This window comes from Eubalaena glacialis, chromosome 11, assembly GCF_028564815.1.
Source record: "Eubalaena glacialis isolate mEubGla1 chromosome 11, mEubGla1.1.hap2.+ XY, whole genome shotgun sequence".
Classification (NCBI taxonomy): Eukaryota; Metazoa; Chordata; class Mammalia; order Artiodactyla; family Balaenidae; genus Eubalaena; species Eubalaena glacialis.
Window position 1 is genome coordinate 93,332,238 of NC_083726.1, and position 26,700 is coordinate 93,358,937.

General features: G+C 41.4%; 1 protein-coding gene across 1 annotated transcript; it reads left to right on the plus strand.

The window, feature by feature from the left end:
* Positions 1-12,489: 12,489 nt before the first annotated feature.
* Positions 12,490-24,159, plus strand: PTHLH (parathyroid hormone like hormone). The gene is made up of 4 exons (XM_061206716.1): positions 12,490-12,552; positions 13,049-13,171; positions 19,200-19,622; positions 24,091-24,159. The coding sequence occupies exons 2-4, from the start codon at positions 13,071-13,073 to the stop codon at positions 24,098-24,100; spliced, it is 534 nt and encodes a 177-aa protein (XP_061062699.1). The 5' UTR covers positions 12,490-12,552; positions 13,049-13,070; the 3' UTR covers positions 24,101-24,159.
* The last annotated feature ends 2,541 nt before the right edge of the window (positions 24,160-26,700 follow it).

The window sequence follows — 26,700 nt, forward strand, 5'->3', positions numbered from 1 at the left end:
TTCTATTAGAGCTTGAGATAGGCCCCATTCAAACACTGTTACTGCCAAGAACTCTAGGCCAAGATCTATGATGACTGAGCAAGACAGCAACTATGATTTTCAAGTTCTATCCAATGATGTGTTTTTAACAGGCGATGTTGCTTGCGTTTTAGGTTTTAACCTATTGGGCCATGCAGTAGCCTTTCTTGACGGGATTGAAAAATAACTCAATAATAAGGTTTCATGCATTCACAGATGTCTGAAACTCCAGTGAGAGGTAATATGTAGGATTATAAGAGATAGGATTTGTAGATCAGATTTATTTTAGGTTTTTAATATAATTCTTCATTCTACTGAATTAATGTAGCAAGTATATTAAGTTCAAAACTCCACGGTGAAGTTGAAAGCTATTGCTCAAAGCTATTGCAAGGAAAATGTAGCACTTAAACCACAGCCATGACAGGTCATTTGAGGGGAAAATGTGGTTTTTAAAAATGACTGAAAAATGCATTCATAGGCATTATTATACAATTGGATGTGGCGGTCATGGAAAGGAGTGGGGAACTGACTCAGGTATGATTCTAATCTGCCCAGCTCATCTGCCATGACAATAACATGTATTTACTTACTGTAGGAAAAAAAGACAAATTCAACATCCTTAAGGCTTTGGTTGATTAATGATTCAGCTATGATGGAACCACCTAAAGGACAATAGCCAGTCTTTCCCATTAGCAGGAATCCTTACTTGGGTGTGGTAAAACACACCCACTTTGGCTGCATGATCTGATGATAGAGACTATTTTAATTGTGTTATAGTTTGGGAGGTAAAATGAATGCACACAGAAATGAAAATAGGACCTGCCTTTGGTGGTAAAACTAATTCATTTCTGGGCAAGTCTAACTTATTATTACATAGGATATTTTAAAAGATTATTGTGTTTAAACTGACATTATTTCCATTTATCAGTAATCCTTTAGTATATTGATATAAGATACTAATAAGTGTGTGGCAATAGTGAAGAAAATTGCCAACTCAGGGTAGAAATCTGTCTTATCAAAGAAATATGCATATTTGTATATGTACCAGGATGTGTATTTAGGGGAAAAGTATTTGTACCTTTTAATCTTCATTTATTCTTTCACTCTTTGAAATATTTATTGACTTCGTACTATGTGCAAGCATTGCTCTAGATTCTGGAGGTACAACAAAAACAGACAAAGATCTTGGCCTTCACAGAGTTTGCATTTATTCCACTGGAAGAAGACAGACAATAAACAATGTGAGTAAGATATTTCCTGTGTCAAAATTCAAAGATTTATAATAAAACTGTCAAATGTTTAGTAAACAAGAAGTAAGAGATTCACAGTTCTGAAGAGATTGCAAATTCCATGTCATCAGTGTAACCCCAGCACCTAGCAAAGTGCCTGACCTAGTAGACATTTAAGAAATATTTATTGAATGACTGAATGAACAAATGAACAGACTTCATGTTCTCTGAAAATAGCCCTGACACTATATCTCAACTTTGTACTAGATTTTCTTTTTTACCTGCTTACTTCCAAAAAAGATTTGAAGTAACTTACAACAAAAAGGGAAAGAAAGTAGCCCAAGCAATAGAGGAAGAAATGTAGTCATGGCGTATAGTTTTTTTTAAAAAATACACGGCTTGGACATAGTAGGTGATAAATAGCTTAAATGAAAATATATTTGATAGCAATTTCCCAAAAGATACATACATATTTTTCTCATGACTTTCAAAAATATATATTGTGCCCCTTAACAAAAGCTGAAATTGGCAGGTCCAAATATGATGTTGAAAGGAAAGGGAAAGAAATTATCTTGAATAAGGCAATTCTATGGGCACCAGAGCAATAATCCAATGCATGTGGCTTTCTTTAAAGTTCTAAGAATAGAACTTAGCATAAAGTAGAACCTCAATAAATGTTGGCATAAGACCATCAGATAAGGTTGATTCTTGAACAATTTCTGTAGTGTGTAAAAAGATCATGTAATCAGCAGGGGGGAAAAAAAAGAATGCTCTTCTTTTCATTTTGGTCTGTAGAGTTAGAGCATCCTACAGTTTGCTTTCCAGTGAAGATGCTCAGCATCTCAATAACGCTTGCTGGAAAAATGGTCCTTCTCAACCCCTTCAACTAAGTGCATAGCTTTCAGGAACCTACATGGATGGGTGAGAGAAGATAACAGTTGCCTAGCCAGTCACATTAGCCAAATCAACCCTTATAGATCAGTGGATATAAGATGTGGCAGTCAGATCCTGTGTCATACTAGAGAGGCCCATAGTGTCAGTCAAAACCAAATTCAAATCTCAGTTCTAGTAATTATTTACCCTAGTCAAGAAAGGTAATTCTGCAATCTATTGTGAATGAAATAATGCTCTTTGAAGTCATCACAGTCCTAGGTATAGGAGCTCAATAATATTTGTAATTACTGTTATTGAATGTAGATAGCATCTAGGATATTTTTGAGACTTGATTTCTGGGATATCAGCAGGAAGGAAATTTAGGAAAATCATATGGTGAGGTGAAAAGAATAGGTTTCATGAGACTTTGGAATATGAACTAGATAGGATCTTTAGATAAAGTAGTCATCTCAAAAAGGGGATGGTGTTGCTTACACAGAGGAGAACCACTGGGAAGTTTTAGATGGTGAAAAAAAGATATTAGATAGGATAACTTATAAACTAGAGTCAAACTGGTCTACCCAAGTCCAGATCAGCAAGGACTAAGGCTCCTATGGCATCCTGCCCCTCCCTCACTAAGTGTGGGAAGGAGTCCAAGACATTGTTTTCAACCAGCATACAATACAGCGCATTCCTTTCTTTGAAAAAGGTCTGAAAGTTAACATGGAAAGGAAGAAAAGTACATTACCATGTCTTACGGGCAATGGGAATATAATGGGGTGGGCATGGGTATTCTTATTGACCAAGAAGCCCTTCTTTAATTTCTTTCTTTCTTCCATTCTCCCCTTTCCTTCCTTTCCTTCCATCTTCCCTTCCTCTTCTTTCCATCTATTTTCTCTTTTCTTTCCTACCTGCTTCTACAAGGGTCTAAAACAGAGTGATTTCCTCATTGTTATTCGCCACTGGATTCAGCATAAATCAGGTGCTAAAAGATGTTGTTCAGACTTCAGTTTGCTTGATTAGACCTGATATATTTTTCATTCTCCTTTTCCACATTTCCTAATGTAAAAAAGTACAACATTCAGATGAAAAATAGATGGGTCATCAAGACAAGTTCTCCCATTGGAGAACAGGAAACTAAACCTGTGATGACTGTGAGTGAACTCTCTGAGAACCAGATGAAACTCACAAAAATAGAAACCAGATGTAAGCAATCATGAATCCAGGGCGCTACACTGCCTCCAGTTTATTTTTAGCAGAAATGTTATTAAAGTCTTTTTCAGTACCATAATTAATTTTCAAGGATCGTCACTAACCTCATAGTGTAAAATGGGACAAGAAAATTTTTGCACATAAGGTTTAGTGGAAAATGTTGATTTTTAAAGTAGTTTGCTGTGTGGTTGTCGGTGGTGGTGGGTTGTATATGGTTTTTAGTTTTCCCGGTTTGACCTAGGAATAAGGAATCTCTAACCAGAATGTAATTCATCTTTAGATAATAGTGTCTGTTTATATATTTAGCATGTATCAACCTCCTCAAGGCTGGGAAGTATCATAGCCTAATATAATATTTGACTTTCAAGTTTTGGGTATGCAACAAGAGGACCAACAGTCTTGTTGGCTAAAATCAACCCGAAGTGTTAGAGTTTGGACATGAACTTGGCCTGCCCATGCCAGAAGGAATACAAGTACCTTCTTTCAGGCTCCGAATGAAATCATTAATTATGTCAGCAGCTCCAGCGATAGACCTTGAGACACTTTGCCCCACTTAGCAAACAAGCTACCTTCTCAACTGTTTAGAAGTCTGGGGAAGGTCTTAAAGATTTGTACTCACTGTACTTACACAGCCCCTTCTCCGCAAATCCTGACTCTCCTTGATCTGGAGTCTCTTTGGTTTCACCACACCGGGGTTGGAATGAGATGAGGGAAATATGTGGTTGTGATGCCCAGACTGTGTATTATAGACCTAAAAGTACATCCTGGTGCACCTTGACAATGAAACCCTTTTAAAACGTGGTGTTTTGGGAACCATATCAACCACACTTGAGTTGCTGCTGCATTTAAGGACATGCTAGGTCTTTTAAAGAGCAAGTTTAACTGCTAGAGACATGTACACTTTTGCCTGCTAAAAACAGCTTTACAAAGAATGTGACCTGTGTTTATGGGACAAAAAAAAAAAAAAAAAAAAATTATCCTTTCCACAAAAAGCAGCTTCCTTTTTTTTAACCGTGAAAAGTACCTTGGCAGTTCTATGTACAATTAACAGCTTAGCAGGATGAGAAGTAAAGGAGCAAAGTGCAACAAAATTCTGCTAAGGTCAGTTTAAATTTTCTTAACGTAAGTACTCGCACATAATAATTGATCTCAATATATTACGATGCATCATGAGTCCACATTTCCCTCCTCATTTACCAGTCTCTGGGAAGTGAAGCACAAATGAAATGAAGACAGAAATATCTTCAGGAAAGCAATACCATGCACCAAACATTAAGGAAAGAGAGACTTTTGAGATAGAATAACACACGGGATGCCTCCCCCAAATCCACTGTGATTTTTAGAAGAAAATGCCTTACACAAAGTTTTCAGCTGCAGAGAAATGAGCTTTATGTATGAATTTTGGGAAGTAGATCTAAAATAATTTTTTAAATATGCTTTCATTTCTCAAAAGTGCAGGTAGAAAGAACTACAATTCAATTTGATTCCACAGATATCTTCAGAAGACCTCCTCTGGGCTCATAGCAGTGCTGAGCACATAGGGAAAGTAAGCAGAACACAAACAAGAGATCGATGGATTTTTTCTTTTTTCTTTTTTAGCTCATAAACAATTATACTGATTGAATACTTTCCTCTTGGAAGCAGAAAAAAATGTCTGGCAGTTTTAACAGAACTGCTGGTGGGAAGGATTGATACCCTTTCTAATAAATGGATAAAAGAATGAGATCTTTAAAATCTAACAAGCTGTTGGGGAAAGCTGATTTTTTAAAAAATAATGAAACTGAAGGAAATTGGAAGAACTTTAAAGGGGAAACTCTCAATTGGTATCAATATGGGACAAAGGAAAATGCTAAGCTACCAGTGGAGGTGGAGTTGGGGAGGATAGCTTCCTAAGTTATAGGAGCAGATAAAGAATAAAAGAATGAAGTCTATTTTTATCATTCTATTTTCTTCTTCTTTCATAAAAAAGAGAGTAAAGGGATATATAGAGGAAGACTAGCTACCAAAGAATTCATAGAACAAAACTAAACTTCTAAACTGCAAAACAATAATAATAAAATATTATTAGTCGAGTTTATTTCATACTTTTCAAGCAACTAGGTACACATTCAAGCCTTATTTTATTAATTTTTATAAATAGAGAAAAGGAAAGTAAAATGTTAATATCAATTTTATTGATATAAAGAAATATCCTATTTTCCCTCACTAATTGTCTTTATTTTATAAATGCAAAACTATGAAAATTATTGAATCATAATACTTTCTATTTTATATCAGGCATTCTCAGAGTTATTAATAAGCACACACACTCTTTTTTTTTTAAGTACCGCACTACGATAAGAAAGAAGGGTCAAAGCAGCAAGCAATGATGTGTTCCAATCTGATGTCTTGTTCAGAAACATAAAAGGTTCCCTTATGTTCTAGATGTTAATTAAATATCCCCATAAGTAAAGGCACAAAACTCAAATAAGAGTTATAAATGTTTACAATCTTTTTCTTAACTTTTTGTAGTATTTAAAGAAGTTTGTTACTCAAATGGAGATGGGATCTCTAATAGAGATAAGTAGGGGGGAAATTGCCAAGAGAAATTAAAAGACAAAAAGGTAAAATGTGGTGATAATTAGAAAGGCAAAACATTCTCTGTCTTAAACATGTATAAGAGCTTAATTCAGTTCATAAAGATTTCTTCCTAAGACCAGGTCACAAGAACCAGGCAGAACTGTACTTCACAGAGAATGGACCTACAACATTGTAATATTACATGACAATTACTTTGTTTCCTCCTTCCCTAAGAGTGGCAATCAGACACTGCTCAGGGCTCTGGGGAATAATAAAGCAGTCGCTCCTCTGAACAATAATATTCTACAAAGGACCCCAACCACCCCTCGGAAAGGAACTGACCGAAATCCCTGAGACTCCTGACAATCTCCCAGCGCCTTCGCCACTCAATAGAAGCGGCGAGCGTCACCCCAGCGATACCACACGGTCCCAAAGCGATGGTCAGCTCGTAGATGCTTTTAACCATTATGAGAAGCATAATAAGATCGGTGACTTGCTTCTCGCTCTTTTGAGACTAGAACCTTAGTGTAGGGAAGGGAGGTAGGCGCTGGCTGGACCGACGTTTCTTAAAGTGCGAGAAGTGTTGCCTGAGGGGGAGAGACACCTTCAGGAAGGAGCTAAAAGGAAACCCACAGTTTGGACTCAGGAGGTTTTTTCCGTCTATCTCTGGAATTATGCCCCTGCGAGAGTGCGTCCCAGAGTTGTGCACACGAACACGTCCCGCCGGTGCCCGGCGCACACCGGCTCGGTGGCCGGCAGGCTGCGGCTGGAGGTGTGGCGGCCCCCGGCGCGGGGGTCTGCGCCTCGCCCAGACGGCCCAGGACGCACGTCAAGGAGCCTTAAACACCATGGACAGCTCACTGGCTTCCCGGAGCCTGAGCCGCGCTGCTCCCGAACTCCGCGGGAGCCACCAGCTAGGTTGATTTCTAAGCGCTGGAGAAGTGCCACGTGTTCCACGGCCTGCACCCCCCGCGATCGCCAACAGCAACCACTGAGCAGCTATATATAGATAGAGCGGGCTTCAAGAATTAATAACCCGTCTCCTTGCCCTCACATCAGGCCTTTAAGGTGCCACCGGATTCTAAGAATCCGACGGAGAGACTTGGCAGAGAGAACTTTGTTCCACGTCCCTTCATTTCCTCCCTCGGGCCCGCGCCGCCCCTCACCCCGCCTTGCCTTTGCCGATCGTGTTAAATGAAATAAAGCAGACGGGCTCCGGGGCTCTGGCCGCGCCGAACTGGACAGACACGCGGGAGGCGGGCCCGAGGACAGCGAGTCCCGGGGCCTCCAGGAGGAGAGGTTGAGCCTGCACAGCCCCCTGGAGACCGGACCTGGACCGGGACAGGCCGGGGGTGGGGTACAGCTGCGCCACCCCCACTGGGAACTTATTGTCACTGTCTGCCAGGGGCTGATGTCAAGTCTGAGTCATAGATTGCCCAGGAGGGAGAAGGGAGGAGAGAGCCCTGCTAGGAGGAATTTCGCTAGTGCCTCAGACCCTGTCCTCGGGTCACACTGTTCCCGAAGCTTCCTTTCCCCTGCAGCCAGAAGCAGGGCCCTTCTGGGAGGAGGGGGCGAACTGCGCGGGCATCTCTGTACCGGCTGCGAAGCCAAGCAGTAAACCTAGCGGGAGGGGCGGAGCGCGAAGGCCTCAATTCTACCGCTGCGGACAGAAGGATTCTGTGCTGCAATCGGAGTCCAGATGCTGAGAAAGAGAAGCCCAAGAACCCAGGGAACGTAGCTAGACCCTCCGAGGGCCTCCCAGGCCTCTAAATTTTCCATCAAGTCTAAGGTCCCCGGGAACCAAGCCTCCTCGGGTACCGTATTCGCAAGGGCGACCTAAATCTGTAGTGGGAGGGGAGGGCTGATAAAGATGGTCCTGTCGTCTCACGCCTCTTCCAAGACCCGGGCCTCCTGCCATTAGGAGACACACGCCTCCCCTTCCTGCGCCCAGAGCGCAACTACCAGGCCGGGAGACCCCAGAGAGGGAAGAGCGCGGCTTTCACGTTTGCTCTCCCGCGGCCTTATTTCTGACAGGAATCCCAGTAAGGGAAGGCAGGGCCCGAACACATCGTAATCACAAGCTCACGCTAAATACACATACCCTGGCGAAGTGTGGGTGTCTGGATGCCTTTCTGACTGAGAGGATGGGTACCCTAGTCCGGTGCTGCCTTGTGCAGAGCTGAGAGCTGGCCCAGTTTGGAGGGGCGGGGGATGGTGTTAGGGATGTTAAGCTGCTTCCGAGGTCCTGCCGATTCCCGGGGGCAGCGCCTTCCAGACAACAGGGCTCAAATTTTAAGAAAGGACGACTCTGCTCACAGGAGAGCTGGGTCCCTGCCAGGAAGGCTGCGTGACATGCCCGAGATCAGTTTCAGATGGAGGGGTTGTCGTCTGAGCCAGGTGGGACTTGGAACTCTCCCTGTGGTCTCGCACAAGTCCAGAGCTGCCTGCTTCAGGGAGCCAGGAACTGGGCCTGGCCAAGGGCATCCAGCGGGCATCAGTCCAGGAGATCAGGACTCTTGCACTACACAACCATTTCCTCTCTCTCTCTGTCACACACACACACACACACACACACACACACACACACATACAGGGGCTCCATCCCTGGCCAGAAGACTCCCTCTCAGTCATGTTTTGATGTTCACAGGTTTGGGAGGTTGCACCACTGCTTGACCTTGGAGAACTTGTTGAAGACACCCCTTTCTTAAAGACCTTCTCATCTCACATTGGCTTGGGCCCTCCAGGAAAACTGCCTCACCTGTGGGCTTTCTGGTTCTGTTTGGGGAAAGCTGAACATTGCCCAGAAAGTAGGGAAGGGCCAGGAGGGTATGAGACCCACTTTGCCAATAAAAGAATCCCATCAGCTTGATGGTATCTAGGCGCTCCTCCCTGAGGCAGCCCCTCCACAGGTCAGCAGCCAGTCCTGTTCCTAGAGAAGACAGCCCCAGTTTGAGTCCTATCCTCATCTAACTATAAAGAGATTTAATAATGAAACACACCCTTTCCTGCCCCTATGTGGGATTTAAAGGCATTGCTTCCTTTTTTTTGCTACCTCGAGGTCAGCTCTCAAGTCCCAATCCAGGCAATGGTTCAAAGTGATTTGAACCATGTTCTAATGTAATCAAACGATAACTTTACATGAGCTAATTATGCAAACTTCTTTATGCAAACAAAGAAAAAGGTCGGAGAAGAGAAGGGATGAGTTTTGTTGTTTGGTCTCGTAGGATTTTAGAGATATAGCTTGGACCCACAGATTGGCAAATGTTAAACTTGGATGTCTATTTGTAATAAGATAAGGGAATTTCTGAGCCCAGGTGCACTGTTTAAAGAGCTGTAGGTGTTTTTTTTTTCATTTGTATGCTTGCTTGCTTGTTATTTGAGACAAGGAGGGGAAAAGGGAGAAAGATGAGGAAGCTAAACATAAATGCTAGGGTTTTGGGTTTTTTTTTCCTAAATTGCAAGAGGAGATATCCCTGGAGATAGACATCAACTGGTTATATAAACATGAATTTAAGAGTAAAAGTGCACTTAGAAATTTAGAACATCTCTTTTTAAAATTGGGATATAATTCTGTCATTGGGGATGGGAAGATGGAAGTCTGGGGCTTGCTCATGGGTTAGGCATTCGTGTAGGAGTAGATCTCACAATGCTAATCTGTCTTCACATGGCAAGACTTCAGATTAAAGGCAGGTCTTCAAATCCTCCTTTGCTAAGGTGCATTTATGTGATAGCAAGGCCTAAGCAAACATTCAGGCTCTGTTGGCACTTTTTCTATTCCTAAGCCTCAAAAAAAAAAAAAAGAAAAAAGAAAAGAAAAGAAGAAAGCCTCCTAGTGTGGAGTCATCTCATTTGCAGTCATGTGTCCTCAGCATTATCATAGAGGTTACTCAATTATATTGAGAACTAGATTATGATGTCAGAAAATATCCTTTTCAGAAAAGTATATATTGAGGGTATATTTGAGGAGAATTTCTACTGAAAGTAATAAACAGGGCGGCTTTAGAAGAGGGACCTGCTTTCTAATAATTGCCTTGGGTGGGAACAGAAGGCTCCTTACAGGAAATTTTAAATTCATTTAAGACTTAATTTTACTTTCTTGAAAAAAAAAAAATTATTTCTGGAAGAGACTGCTGAGAAGATCTCCCTCCTTTGGCCAGAAGAGCAGAGAAGACTGTAAATCAAGGAAAAGGTGAAGTAATAAATTATGAGGAAAGCTTCAGTATTCCAAGTATATAAAGACTATTTATTTTTCCTGTGTCTATATTTTCTCTTTTTGTGGAGGAGAGGAAATTCTAAAAATATTTGATAGATGTTTTGCCATTAACATCAGAAAAGTGTGTGGGGGGAAAGAAAAGAGGGAGGGAGAGGGGGTCAATTTTGTTTAATTAGTAGAAAAAGCAACATAAATCAAGGCAGTCTATTGAGGCCAGTCTTTAATTTATAATGTTCTGAGAATATAATGAATTTATTTACAGTGTAAGTGATTTAATATTTTCAATCTGCTTTTTGTTTTAATCTTTTATTGGGGGAGGGTTGACTTTCTAAAGCCTGGGTAGTTTGAAACTTGGCTAAGTACCTTTGGGTTTTTCATTGTGGAAGCAAATATTATCATTTTAATGTTAAACAACTTGCAAGTATTAAATGGCTCATTTGTGATTTACTTTTTTACAGATTTCTCCCTTCAGCTCTAACTATTACATTAAGGCTCCTGCGTCTTTTTGGAAAGAATTTATTATAAATCAGAAAGTGTTAGAGGTCCAAAGATTGACATTTCTGAGTGCTGATACTTTGTCTTTTCATGCCATGCAAACAGGTCTAACATTTAGAGATTCTTAAACGTTCAAGGGAAGTTGTGGAAATTCCCAGATTTCTTTTTAAGTTGGAGGAAGCCAAGTTTTGGTTTTTGCTTACTTTTTTTTTTTAAGTGTGAAGTTTAAAGCAAGCAAATGAGGGAGATAGCAGCTTCTGAGAAGGGGTGCCACCCACCCAAACTAAGCAGCAAACGTTAGCTAAAGCTAGTTAGCTAAGCAGCTAACAATGGGGAAAGGGAGCCGAGATGAGCGAGGGTCGGTGAGAGGGCGCTATTTCACCCAATCTTGGTAAAATCTGTGGAGCATCAGCCAGAAACCAGGCTTGATAAAGGTCAGGCTCCCTTAATCATCTCAAATCTCTGAATCACACTAGCCTTCTACAGTGTATTGAAACCTACCAGTGGGGTTGTCTGTCTAGAAGACAAACATGTCTTGAATGGTTCCCAACCCCCCGGGTTCATTTCCGAAAGATAGAGAAGTCCGTGGGGCGGGCGTTCACATCCGCTGCAAGCCCTCCCTAGACGATACTGCCCAGTAATTCAGAGCAGTCTTGCTTCCCCGCCCAACAGTTTTGGGAAAAACCCCTTGCTTTCCCTTCGCTTCTCCGAGGCAGAGCAGCTTAGAGCGATAGTTCCGCTGCTTCTGCAGGCTGAAGCGACAAGGATAGAGTCATCCTAGAATATGTAACAGGGGACGCGGGGTCGGGGGGGGGCGGGGAACAGAGTAGGTTATCGGGGAAAAGAGTGGGTTAGACTCCTGTCTGTGGGCGGAAGGGCCGTGTGCGCTCCCCAGGAGCTTTCGGTCCCCCTCTGCAATTCAAAAGGGGGTCTCCATCCTGTGCGCGGGCTTTCTTGGACAGGCTCCAGATGTCCTCAGCTGTTCTGAGACAGCAAGAAATGCCATCTCGACCTGAAGTCTGAAACCGTTTTTACTCTTCTATGCGAAGGATTCCCCCCTGCCTAGTCAACACTCCCCACTCAGCTTGTCCCAGGAAAGGGCCAGGGAGGAGGGTTCCCATCACGCTCCCGGAGCTCCCAAAGCGGGCTTAAGGCTCCTAAAAGGCACTAGCCAAAGGCCCGCGACCTCCCCGCCGAGGATGCCGGGGGCCCGGGCTCTCCGCCCTGGCTCCTCGGCCTCCTCCTTGTCGACCGCCCCCGGCAGCCTGGGCGCCCGCGCGTCCCGCGGGGCTCGGCTGCAGCTGCGCGACGGGGGTCGTGGCTGCTCCGGGCGGTCCGCACGCCCTCGGGACCTCGGCTCGCAGATCCGCGGAGCGGTCCGGGGCCGGAGGGACCCGGCGGGAACGTGCGGATCCGCCCACGCCCCCGGCCCCGGGCTGGCGCGGCGGGGCCAGCGCTCCGGGGTGGGGCTCGGGGGAGCTCTGGGCAGCGCCGGGGGCCGCGGGGAGGGAGGGGGGCTCCCCGTGGCCGGCGGGACGTTCCCGGCTCGGGGCTCCCCTCCGGTCGCTCCGGCCGCCCGTCGCCTCCCCCGCCCCCCGCGCGCCCGCGCCCTCGCTCGCCCCGCGCGCGTTCCTAGGGCGCCACCTCTTTGCGACTCGCTCACTTCTCCGGCAGGTTTGCCTGCGAGCGTGTGAACATTCCCCTGCTCGGCTTTCAACTCTCCTCCAACCTGCGCCGCCCGGCCAGCATGACTCCCCGGCCGTGAAGCGGGGCCGCTGCTGCCCTGCCGCTCGCTCAGGCCGCCGCCGCCCCTCCGCGCCGCTGTTAACCCGCCCTCGCCGCCACCTGGCCCTCCTGATCGACGACACACGCACTTGAAACTGGTTCCCAGGGTGTGTGGAATCAACTTTCCGGAAGCAACCAGCCCACCAGAGGAGGTAGACAGACAGCTAGGTATATATATGTGGGTCTCGCTGCAAGTGGCTCTGGAACAAGACGGCCTAGTTCGCAAAGAAGCAGACTTCGGAAGGGGAAACTTTCTTTTTTTTTTAACAAGGGGTTAGCCCTGCTCCCCGAACCCAAGATACTGCCGGCCAGATTAATTAGACATTGCTATGGGAGACGTGTAAACACGCTGCTCATCATAGATACATATATAAACCCATTTCATTTTGGTTATTATTTCGGAGGAGGCGCCTCTGATTTTTCTCTTTTTTTCTTCCTCTTTTTGGTCCCTTTTTGCCTGTGTGGTTTGGAGAAAGCACAGTAGTTTGTTCCTAAATAAGTAAGTGCCGAGAGGCTCCAGAGAAAGTTTTTTTCTTCCTCTTTGCAACTTGGGAGATGCCCTTGAAGAGGCTATTTGAGAGCAGGCTGAAGGGGCGCAGCGGGGTAGTGCGGGGAGATGGAGATGCCGGACTGACACTTCGGGCCCCTTTCCTCTCCGTTGCAGGTCCCCAGAGAGAGAGGATACGATGCTGTGGAGGCTGGTTCAGCAGTGGAGCGTCGCGGTGTTCCTGCTGAGCTACTCGGTGCCCTCCTGCGGGCGCTCGGTGGAGGAGCTCGGCCGCCGACTGTAAGTGCCCGGTCGTCCCCAGGGCGCCGGGTGAGGGCTGGGGAGTCCAGGGGGAGAGGCCACCAGGCTGGGGCGCTGCCCAGGGCTCGCCGCGGTCACTGATGCTCCTCGCCCGGGTTAGAGAGCGGAGAGATCCGCTACCTGCCCGGGGCTGAGCCCGGCTCCTCAAACCCGGCGGGAGAACTGGCTGAACCTCAAGGGGAAACAGGCAAGAGACAAATTTTTTGTGTTTCCAAGAGAGGGAGAGTTTTACAGAATCTCCTCCAGGCAAAATCTCCTTTAGTGAAAAAAAAAAAAAGGGTTACTTTCAGGACCTGGGAAGATATTGAAACTGTGAGGATTGCAAGAGACTTAGATAACTCGGAGGAACCTGAGGGATCCAGGCGACATATGTCTGTGTGCACTTGTATATATATACATACATACTGCATGTGGGTGGCAGGTTTTGTGTGAAAAGCAAAAACTTTACATCTAATTTTATTATGAATGACTTAATTTTAAGTATATAAAATGGACCACATTACATAATGTAGGCATATTATATAATGAAGTAGTAACAACTTTGCTATGGCACAACTCCAACATTGGTACTGATACCGTTCAAGAACGCTAGAGTGCTTGATTCCAAAATGAATATTAGGTGTGGAAACTTTTTTCCCCCTTGGAATTATTGCTAACAGCTCTTTAATCTGGAGTCAAATATTTGCACTGTAGACTGAAAACTTGTATCTTGGCATTTTCATTTGGTGATTCTTTGACTTTAAGATTCTTTGACTTTTCATTTGGTGATAATTTTGACTTTAAAATAATCATACCCCAAAGCACACCAGAGAAATAACACCATGTTGTCTGACTGAAAAGTTGGAAGAGTGGGCGAGTACACTAGCTTAATAATCCGTTGGACCTAGCAGTTCGTTAATGTGTGTAAGACCATCTTTGGGTGATCTTTAAGCTGCGCTCTCGGTGTTCAGGATGGGAAAACCATAAAGTTTGAGAACTGAGACAAGTTTGCCTCTGGTGAAGGAATTAAGGAGAACTTTTACACTAACAATAAAAATAGCAATATCTAATACTTACAGTCAAGTTCCTGGTGCTTCCTTGTAAATTCCCAAGGGTGTACAAAAAGGCAACTTTTTATATGTGTCCTTGGTCTATTATTATTAAAGCAGAACATCCTTAAATGAAATTACTTTAGACATGTCTGAACCTTGGCACCAAAATGAAAATCTATTATGAATCTCCTAAGGCAAATTGTGTAGAACATTGTGCTGAAGATAAAGCTGCATTGTATTCTTCAAATCAACATTTTGCTGATGTATTTCTGGAAATTGTATTGACTTTTTGCTCATTTTGAAACTTGTATTTAATTCAGTTATGTAAAATCCATATATAAATATAGATGAAGACTAAATTTGTAAAAGCACACTTAAATGCTGTATTTATTTGGTCAAAAAATACTGTCTTGGAACAGAGCCAATTTTTTTCTTTAAAGTTGCTTAAGAAATACCTGCTTTCTCTTTTGAGAAACAGTAAATGGGCCATGATTAAATCTACAATTATGGCATAAAAATAGTGCTAAGTTAGTCCTAAAGGCTATTTTTAACTCTTTCCTTGTTGCACCTTGCAAAAGACACATCAGAAACCATTTAGCAGCCAGAGACTCTGTTATAGTTTTGTTTGTGGGTGAAATACAATATTGCAGTTAAACACTCACACTCAGCAGATGGTTATAAAACTACCACAAAACATTCTTATAGTTAATGGCTAATAGATCATCACATTACAGCCATGGTTTTTCATGGAGGCTGAAATCATCAGCAGATAAAAAGGTTTCATCAAATTATTGCAGCCAAATGGAGTTTAAAAAAACAAGTCATTATTTTTGCATTATTGCCAAGTAACAGTAAATTTTGTGTGCTAGACAAAACATTAGTCTACTATTACGACAGATCAACCTAGTTTCTTGAAAGAAATTTTAACATGCAATCAAATCATGTTACTCCCCGATTACTTTTCACACCAAGTATTAGGGAAACTGCTTTAGATGTTTTCTAGCTAAGGGCTAACTTTTAAGGGAGAGGAAATTACTACAACAATAACACTTCCCAGGCCATGGCAATGTAGGTTGTGAACCTTCTGGACCTGTGAGTCCAAAAGGACTTTACTTAATGAGTCTAGAGTGTGAGTAAGTTGGAGACCTGCGGACATTCTTGTCCAGATTTACGTGGCTTTCGGCAGGTGGCGGTCTTTGTGTTTAACTTAGAAAGAAAACCCCAGCAGATTCAGAAACCTAAAACATCATTGACTGATTTGCTTGGGAGCCAGACTGGGTCTATTCCACTTAGTGAAAAGCATAACTTTCGACTGAGTCATTTGGGTTGGAAGGGACTTCTGGTGAGTCATCTTAACTCTAACACCCTAACCCTGACTCTTCCATGTACCACAGAACTTTTCTTCTCAAACCCAGATGCCTTCCTTAGGAGCCTAGCATCAGCACAAGCATGCCATCTCTTCCTGTGCTGAAAACGGAATTCCCATCGCTCCAGCTATTCCCTATGCCCCATGAGAGCTCCTTAGAAATTATATCTTCTTCCCTGAAAACTCCCTTGAGAGTGATTTTTTTTTAAGGCAGAAGAGCTGTATTTTGACTGAATTCAGAGTTATCTGTGTTAAGCATTTCCTCCACATTTTTGCATTTTTTAATAATAATCAAAGGAGACCATGAACATAGCATACTTGTTTTTCCATGTTGGGTATGTAATAAATGTCATGTGAACCATTGTGCTATGCAATGTTTACAGACATATAAAGTAACAGACTGTTACTGAGGCCATATTTACAACTTAAGTACTTCAGAATTATCTAAAGTGAAAGCCTCCCTAATTGGAACGTGTTGCCCACCACCCGTGTACATCTAGTTTGTACATGCTAGTCACTTACCCTTGTCTCAGTTAATGTCTTATTTGGAAAATAAATAGAACACTCCATGGACCTTATTTCTTGTTGACAATAAAGATACTATTATATTCCTGATCCTCTAATGTAGTTGCTCAATCAGAAATTCATTCTTCACGATATTTTAAATGCAGACGTCTTTGAGCTAGTAAGTAAATTATGTAACCACATTTCAGATGGAACATTTAAGAAAATCTGTGTTTTCTAATATATTAATAATTACCCGTACAAGGCAGAAAGAATCTTTGTACCCCATGAAAGATGTACTATTTTAATCTGGACAAAGTTGTGCCATGTTGTAGGCTTTTTATAAAACAGAGGATAGAATGATCACTCCATTTCCCATGAGAACCATCCTGGGAAAGAGCAGTGCCTGAGTTAGGAAGGCACCATGACTCACAGCTGACAGGCTAGCCAGGATGACAGGCATATATGCCAGTCAGAGGAGGCATGAGCAACGGTGGCTTGATTAGAACAGACCAACTGTTAAAAGTTTTGACCCCGAGTTAAGCTAGAATAGGCTGTATTATACATTTGGAGAACAATACAGATGGGTGGCTATCTGCCAGGAATTGAGAAAGTAATAAAAGCTCCAAATAGTATAATTGATCACGCCTAAGAACTTCGTTCTTTAACGTGACATTTTGCTAAAAGATACTTATTAAACTGCAATACTTATAATACTTGCAAGTATATCAGTCCTAGTCTTTAAAAAGGTTATTAGACAATATAAATCTGTTGCAGCAAAGCCTCCAATTTGTAGGTTAGTAAAAGTTTCCAGGATACTAACTACTGCCACAAAGTAAGTGAATTTTAATCTAGTCACATGTGGCACCTTCAAAAAGGAAGAGAGACTCCTTCATGCCTCATTTAAACCAGGTTCCTGTTAAATTCCTTTCCATTAAGTCATGTCTTTTTTGCACAAGCTTCATGGCTTAAAGTCAGTGCGCACGCTAAAATGCTGAAAGGAAGCTGGTATTCTGGCTATAAGGTCCGGAGAAATAATGACTGTGTTTTCATGCCTTACCCTTCTGGGACTCACAATATAACTAGACAATCTTTCATTCCCCCAGTGATAATCCAGACTCTAGGAATCCTGGTTCGTTATTCTGGTGATGAAAATGTACTTCTTGGGACAAGCTTGGTCTTCAAGGAAACTGATAAATTGCTGTCCATGTGCCCCTTGCCATGGGTCCTACCACAGGCTCTTTATGCCCTTCCTTTCTTGTTTCCTCAACATACACTTCAGCTTCAGCAAGAGAAAGGGTTGAGGAAGTCATAACACAATCTTGGTTTTAGAATCAAAAGACTTCGTCTTTGGAGACTGGTTCTGCCTGTTCTCATCATGTGAGCAAGTGTGAGGCCTTTAATCTCTCTGAACCTCACTTTCCACATCTGTAAAATGAGGAGAGTGCTATTTATTATAGTCGTATTTCTCTGAGGAGTTAAAGTTGTATTAATGAAAATACTAAGAGACCAGATAAATCTATCGTAGTGTCAGGGGAATGACAATATGTGGGATGCAGCCCTGTGAAATACCTTCAGATACTTTTTTTTAATTTTTTTTTTTTAAATTTTTGGCTGCATTGGGTCTTCGTTGCTGCGCATGGGCTTTCTCTATTTGCGGCAAGCGGGGGCTACTCTTCATTGCAGTGCGCGAGCTTCTCATTGTGGTGGCTTCTCTTGTTGCGGAGCACAGGCTCTAGGCACACAGGCTCAGTAGTTGTGGCTCGCGGGCTCTAGAGCGCAGGCTCAGTAGTTGTGGTGCACGGGCTTAGTTGCTCCGCAGCATGTGGGATCTTCCCGGACCAGGGCTCGAACCCGTGTCCCCTGCATTGGCAGGCGAATTCTTAACCACTGCGCCACCAGGGAAGACCCCTTCAGATATTTTTGAAAATGAGCCACTTTGGAGAGTTGTTTCAGTGGTAGAAATTGGAGTTAGGTGCAGCATAGTTGTAGCAGACATAATATGACTGATTCATGTATGCAATACTTAGATTTGGTTAACAAATACACACAGAATAATACAAGAATACATGAATGGACATTTAAGCAAGAGTCGGGGTGTTATCTAAAAGAATTGATAGCGAATTAGTTTATTCTTTTTCACTATATTTTCATTAGAGTGTTGTTTAAATAGAAAAATCATATTTGTTTCTAGGGATATTTTTAAGACAAAGAACAAATAGAAAAGTGAATTTCTCAGTTAAGTACTAAGGATATTACCCTCTGAAATTCTAAATTAAAAAAAAAAAGACGCACAGATGAAATAGAATGATCTCACTTAATTTAAACACTCAAAGTCATTTTAAAGAGACCACCCACTACTTTACAGAAAATTATGCATGCTCTCTCTGACAGCTGGCCTTCAAATATAGGTTCTTGGTAGCCCAGAGTCTAATATCAATCATGTTCAAATTGAGTCTGTTAGTCAGGTGGTTTCCTAGACAGGCTTCACAGTTCACTTCATCCTTCAGTCTTTGTTTGCTTTTACTGGTAGAGCTTGCTGTTCTTTGAGATTCAGTATTATTATTATTCTCTCAAGTGGGGGGCAGTATGCGTGCATGCACGCCTGCTCATGCACAAGTATGCCTGGGGCGAGTACGCAGGTGAAATCAGCCACCTTTTTGTTTCCCAGACTAGGACACCTGGATTTATTTCCCCAACACAACTCTGAAAGATGGGAAAAAAGCCCAGAGGTTTCTGTCCATTTCTTTGAATAACTGAATCATAATATTTTAAATTGAGAAGACAGCATAGAAATCTCAGAATCTGATCCTTTCCTTTTAAACAGATGGGGCCCCTGAGGCCCAATAATGTTCATGTTCTCACCAAGGTCACAGACCTAGGGAGCCGCATAGCTGAGGCTGGAGCTGGAGCCTCCTAACGGCCGGCTCTTCCCTTCCGCTCTCGCCCCTTCCCTGCTTAGTCGGCTTGCAGCTCTTCCAGCTTAGTTTGTATCCTGTATCGGCTCAACTAGACAATTTAAAGGGCTTTCCTCGAGTCTTTGTGGTCCCCGCCATCTACTAAAATGTCATTGTTTCCTTCCCCTCCTGTTCTTTTTCCCTTAAAGCAAAAGAGCTGTGTCTGAACACCAGCTTCTCCATGACAAGGGGAAGTCCATCCAAGATTTACGGCGACGATTCTTCCTTCACCATCTGATCGCGGAAATCCACACAGCTGAAATCAGAGCTACCTCGGAGGTGTCCCCCAACTCCAAGCCTGCTCCCAACACCAAGAACCACCCCGTCCGATTTGGGTCTGACGATGAGAGCAGATACTTGACTCAGGAAACCAACAAGGTGGAGACGTACAAAGAGCAGCCACTGAAGACACCCGGCAAGAAAAAGAAAAGCAAGCCTGGAAAACGCAAGGAGCAGGAAAAGAAGAAGCGGCGAACTCGATCGGCCTGGCTGAACTCGGGCGTGGCTGGGTGTTGGCTGGAAGGGGACAACCTGTCTGACATCTCCGCGACATCGCTGGAGCTCAATTCACGGTAACCGGCTCCCCTGGGGCCCCAGCCCCTCCTCCGTGCCCCCAGGTGGGGTGTGGAGCCTCTATTCTGCTTTGGCTTGCACAGACGTAGAATCTCCTCCCTATCTGTCCCTCCATCAATGGCTCCACAATTTAAAAGCTTACAAAACCAAGATGGCTCAGGATACGGCCTGCCTTAAAGCAGTGTGCTCCTGGCCTTTCAACACCCACGGGGGTTTAATCACCCTGCTTCTTTCTCCACCAACAAACCCCGACACCAATCCTTTAGTGCTCTACTAACCCCTTTCATTTCTTCACTCAAGCTTTAGAAGCTAGCACACCTTCACCATTTGTTAGAGAGACGTATTTGTTTCCCCCACTCACACCATGTCAAACTTTATGATTGTTTTTTCTTTCTTTCTTTCTTTCTTTCTTTTTTTTCACTCCAAGGGAGAACGCAGAAGGCTTTGATATGACCTACAAACACTACAGAAAAATATCTTACCATAAACAGTTCTCAGCCGTCCACATTTTTTAATTTAAATTTAATTAAGATTTAAATATATTTTCATTTAATTAAATTTAAAATTTTAAACACAGACTTTAAATTTATTTAATTAAATTTAACTCTGGTTTCTACCAGTTCATGAAACAAAAATCACGATTTCTGAAAATTTTTAAGTATAGACTTGGTTATAAGATATAAGTTTTTCTCATGTATCTGTCCACTGCAAGTTGAAATACTTCCTCTAGGGTATTATAGTAGGAATAATAAAACCACATCTATGTGGCTTGTTTATTCTTAACTCACAGATGCTCATATGCACAGACTTTGGAGCCAAAACCCTTAGGTTCAAGTCTTGGGTCTAAACTTATTAAAGCTCGTAACGTTGGGCAAGTTCCTTGGTCTTTCTAAGACTAACTCCCCTCTTCGGTGAAATAAAGATAGTACTTGTGCCAACCTCACTGGGTCAGGTGAAGATTAAGTGAGATTACATGGAATTATTATTTGGGTGCTTTTAGATTTCGTTCTGGTTGTACCATCCATCTATCTATCTATCTATCTACCTATGTGTGTTTCTGTGAGGCAAAAACGAGGTAAGTATTAATCTCATTTTATAAAATAGAAAACGAAGGCCTTCCACAGTTAAGGCAACTGAACAGACCTGGGAACTGGGATAGGTGGTCCTCAGAACTGCCTTTATTTCATTTCCTGATGCTTAGGCCAGCGCCGTGTTAGTGCTGCTAATTACCCCTGCATTTCCGCTGATAGGGTCTTTTCTGGTTTTTACTTTTCAGTACAGCCCTTCTGTGGGGTTTGAAAGAAAGAGGAAAACAACACAAGAAGGCATCATATGCAGTAATGATCTCATTATTTAAAGAGTCCCCCGTTACTTCTCCAATCCTTTCCCCTGACTGGTAGAGATAGGATGACAGAGTGATGTTTCAAAGGGAATTTTGAACCTTTTTACCATCACATCTCTCTTCGACTTATGTTGACAAAACCCATCATTAAATAGCATATAAATAATAGTTATGCTGGCTAAGTAGTACAGCTTCAGTAATCAATGGGCAGTGACACTAGAGGAATCTTTAGCATAGTGAATGATCTATTCTGCAGATATCTAATGGATCTATAAGGGGTAACAAACCCCATAAATCTTGGCTTAATGCACATATTCAGTGTATTTTAAGATATCCTAATTGTACATATTTATAACTAATGCAAGGGTTTTACTTTATTGCCAGAAACTATTTTTATCCATTATATATATATATATATATAATATATATGTTATAAAAACAGAAATAGAAATACTTTTTAATGAATTCTATTCATTTAAAATTTGCAATGCTCTTAAATATCTGGAGAATTGAAAACCAGCCCTCGTCAGTTCTTATCCCAAAGGTGTCTCTAAGTTAAAGCAGATTTAGTAACCGTATGCTAACGCACATATATGGAATCTAAAAAAACGGTACTGAAGAACCTAGGGGCAGGACAGGAATAAAGACGCAGATGTAGAGAATGGACTTGAGGACACAAGGGGGAAGGGGAAGCTGGGACGAAGTGAGAGAGTGGCATGGACATATATACACTACCAAATGTAAAATAGCTAGCTAGTGGGAAGCAGCTGCATAGCACAGGGAGATCAGCTCGATGCTTTGTGACCACCTAGAGGGGTGGGATAGGGAGGGTGGGAGGGAGGCTCAGGAGGGAGGGGATGTGGGGATACATGTATACATATAGCCGATTCCCTTTGTTGTACAGCAGAAACTAACACAACATTGTAAAGCAATTATACTCCAATAAAGATATTAAAAAAAATAGATTTAGTAAAAATTAGGCAGTGCCCTAATCAAATCCAGACCTAGGACTGAAAGAAGTAGAATACTTCTGCTTCTCCTTTCTGTTCCCTGGTTCTGAGGGATGTTCATGGAAAGCACTGCTCATTTGGCAGCCAGATGTTGGCATTCTCCCAATACAACGCAATAGAGGTGTAGGGAAGAGTGGGGAAATTCAGGAGTGTACTGATGAGAACATATGGGGTCATGCAAATTTTGTAATCCAACTAGAATCTTTTCAGAATAACTATTTTAAAGATTTGTAAGCAACCAACCTTTTATTAATGTCCTCTCTTTAATCTCTTTGCATTATTATACGATGATCTAAGAGGCCTGATGATATGGCAAGCACGGACCTTATTCTAATATATAATAGTGGTGGTGTTTCTTAAAAGAAACTATTGTGCTAACACTGTCTGGATCCTCTCACGTGAACCATTCAGTGGAAAATACATAGCTTTAAATTTTGGAAATTACATTTTGGAATTTTTGATGTTGCAAATGAGATGTCCAGTTACAGTAGAACTCATTTAATTGAGACCATATAATTTGCCGTGGTAAACACTGATTTAGAAATAATATAAAAGCTTTTCAGTACTCAGAAGAGCTAGAGGTCTTAAGTGTTGTTATACTCATATGTGTAATAAACATATACATATACTTTTAGGTCATGGTATATATTTTACCTGACTGTTCCACTACATGCCTTTGTTAAAGGGAAATCAGAAGGAAAGATAACAAGCAAACTGTCTGGGCAGGGTGAAACTTAATTAAAAGATCTTTTCCTTGGTCCTTTAATTTATTTCCTTTTTCTTTCCCTCTGAGGAAATAATTGTTCGAGACTATTCATTCCCTCCTTGCTTTTGTTACTCTGAAACTCAATTCACTAAATACCATTTAGTACCAAGACATTTAAAAATCAGTACAGTACACAAATTATTGACTTTGACAGTTTCCTTTTGGACTTTATTCATAGCATCCATCCATATCTGCCCACCATTTAAAATTTTAATCATAAACTATTTTTTTTCTGTGTAACTAGGAGCTATTTTATCATTCCAAACAAGACTCTTGGTGAAGAGGTCAATTCCTTAAGACATTAAAACGCCCTAAATGCTAAACTTGCTTTTCATTCTTCAAGCTGCACGTAAAATTCCTAAATTGTCAAGAGTTTGCTTCTTGGTAGGTCTCACAACCATGCAGGTCTGCCATGTAAAACTCTGGCTGTTAATGCAATGACACAGCCAATCAGATTCCATTCCGTAGTTGTTTCCTTGACACCAATATGTATTCCCTGAAATAGACCACACAGAGAGAAGAGAAAAGGAGAGAGAAAAGCAGAGAAAAAGTCACTAGCCCATCTTAAAATACTGTCATTACAGTGTTTAGAAGGGTTTGAAAAGGTGTCAATCTCAAGTGGTAACTTATTCTGGGTAATAAAACAAACACAGTGATGTGAAATGTTGTTATTTTATACTTTTAAATTAATTGATTCTTATTCTCTAATTTAAAATGGGCTTTCCCGATCTCTAATGCAAGATTCAGTCAAAAAACCAGCAGCAATTCTATCTTAGTTTTGGCTTCAAAAACTAAACTCCAATGATAGTTTTATTCATTAGTGTTTAAGGACAGCTAAAGAAGGACAGATATCATCAAATCATCAGCCAAACATACTTTGTTTAATTACACATCCTTCTAACCTTTACCCCAAATCACACACTCTACCCTCACAACAGTCCATTATCTTAGTGAGAGATTGGCCAAATGAGAACCTGAACAGAATAAGCAACCTTTGCATCACCTCTGTTGGGCATCACCAGGGAATAAACTTCTAAGCAAGGTGTATTTAATGATGTATTGCACAACCTGGCCTTATTTCTGAATTCTCAAATTTGTCCCTTACACATTTTCCTTTCTGCTCTACACTGACCATTTGATCAGATTAAAGACCCAGCCTGTAGCAGAGGTTTTGAAAGTCAGGTGGATCCCAGAATCACCTTCTGTAAAAGATATTTACAAGCAGTCCCCTGAATCTCTTTCTATTGTGATTCTATGTTCCTTAATTTACATCCTTTATTTTATGTCTCTTCATTTGTAAAGAGAATTAACCTGTTTTCTCCTCTTCTTTCCCTTCTTTCTCTTTACAGGAGGCATTGAAATTTTCAGCAGAGACGTTCAGAAGACATATTGCAGGATTCTGTAATAATGAATATATGGAAAGTATTAGAAATATTTATTGTCTGTAAATACTGTAAATGCATTGGAATAAAACTGTCTCCCCCATTGCTCTATGAAACTGCACATTGGTCATTGTGAATATTTTTTTTTTTGCCAAGGCTAATCCAATTATTATTATCACATTTACCATAATTTATTTTGTCAACTGATGTATTTATTTTGTAAATGTGTCTTGGTGCTGCTGAATTTCTATATTTTTTGTAACATAATGCACTTTAGATATACATATCAAGTATGTTGATAAATGACACAATTAAGTGTCTCTATATTGTGGTTGATTTTAATGAATGCCTAAATAATTATCCAAACTGATTTTCCTCTGCGCATGTAAAAATAGCAGTATTTTAAATTTGTAAAGAATGTCTAATAAAATATAATCTAAATTACACCATGACTCAGAAGATGAATTTTATGTGTATATAGATATATCCTTTAAGATTTCTAGTAGAAGAAACATGATGTAACTTTTAACTGTATTTGAATATGGTCTTAAGTTTAATATGTTTATATTGGTACAAATTCCAACATTTTCACATTAGTTTAAAGCCACTTAAAATGTATTTTGTCCGATATTTAAGTTCAATTCAGCAGAATGGCTGAATTATCTAGACATCATTTTATGAAGTACATTCAACTCAAAGTGAAGAGTGGAGAGGGCAGAAAAAAAGCAGAGAAAAGTCAGGAGAAAAAAAATTGAAGAAACTTAGTCCAGAGAGTTAGCTAGAGTTGAAAAACAGGAAGAGAGGCAGATCAGGAACTTTAAGGCCAGGGGTAAGTTTAATCAATGTAAAGTTTAATTTGAGAGAGCTTGCCCCTATTGGTCACATAATAAGCGTAAAAGAGCTACTTGAGAATTCTACCTGTTAACTTTCCTACCAGAGAAAGGAGAGAGACTCAGGTTTGGGAGGTGTGTGGCAATTCAAAAAGCTGTCACCGGTGAAGATAGCTTTCGTGGGACATACCAGTTCCAGGGACCAAGTTTGCAAAGAGCATGGATGTAATGCCACATGCAATCCCCTTTCCATTTTGCATATCATCCTGGTTGTTCCTACCTCTATGTTCAGATGAAAACACAAACATCTTCCTTCTACAGAATCTTTTTCTTTACAGCTGAGAACTCATCAGTAAAAATCCAACACAAGAAAACAAAAAGCCTATGAATCAAGCAAGCACATATTTCGGACGTATACTTTGTTTAGACTCAGTATCATGCCTGGTATCTGTTAGATGTTTGGAGGATGCACAGGAAGCAAACTTCTGTAAATGGGGACTTCCCTGGTGGTCCAGTGGTTAAGACGCTATGCTTCCAATGCAGGAAACCCGGGTTCGATCCCTGGTCAGGGAACTAGATCCCACATGCATGCTGCAACTAAGAGTCCTCATGCCACAACGAAGGTCCCATGTGCCGCAGCTAATACCCGGCACAGGCAAATAAATAAATAAATATATATATATATTTTTTAAATTCTGTAAATGCCCTCAAGAGTATACATACGTATACATGAAACAACTAAACGCTGTATTCAAGAAACTGAAATAATCCAAAATTCTATGAACATTTAAAAATGGGGGGAAAATCACATAGGGAGAGATTAGGCTGAGCTGGATGTGAGTAAGATAATGTTTCTGGGAGGAATATTCTAAGATTGAATTTATTCATAGTTTCACTTAAGTCCCATAGCCTTCAAACAGCACCCATCTTACTATTTTGGGTAAGAATGTTGAATCTATGTTAGTAAGCAAACATGAGAATTTGTGCTTAGCTTCACTTGTGAATTTGTTGCATATGGGTTTTATATCTAAGGCATATGCAGAAGTTAAGACCAATACATTAAACCTGTATAAAGCAACTAGCTTGGAGAGCCTTAAAACCAGATATAACCACATTTTGCAAAACTCCATCTGAAACTCTAAATCTTAAGACTGCACCAAATCCTTATGTGTTGTTGACATGAGAAGTGTTTTTTAAACACTAATGTGGTAAACACCTGGACATTACGGCAGGGAAGCATCAGATTCAAGTCATCTTTAGGCTTTTCTTCACAAATAGTCCATTCCTGAAATGAAAAGGGGGAATTTATAGTTATCAGTTCTGACCAAAACATTATTAATGCCATTATTACCTTCAGTCATATCCTTGGTCTTCAAGCAGTGATAGGAGTAAAATCATAGGATAAGGGATGGGATGGGAAGATGAAGGAAACAAAAAACCTTTGGGGGAAAAAGTCATTTTTTCTGACATTGCTATTTTCTATGAAAGAAAAACTGAAATATATAATTTAAGATAATAAGTGTTTGAGTGTAAATAAACTCTTAGCAAATTACAGTCTAAGTGAATACTGCTCATGCTTGACTTAAGTAATGTTTATAAAGCAGCAATGATTTAAATAGAGGCAAGTTGGACTAAGTATTCTGGAATTAAAAAATAAAACCTAATCTGCTAACTCACTATTGCCTTCCACAAATTTTATTCAGACAGAAATTTGGTATATAATTAGATACCTAAGACATATTTATGG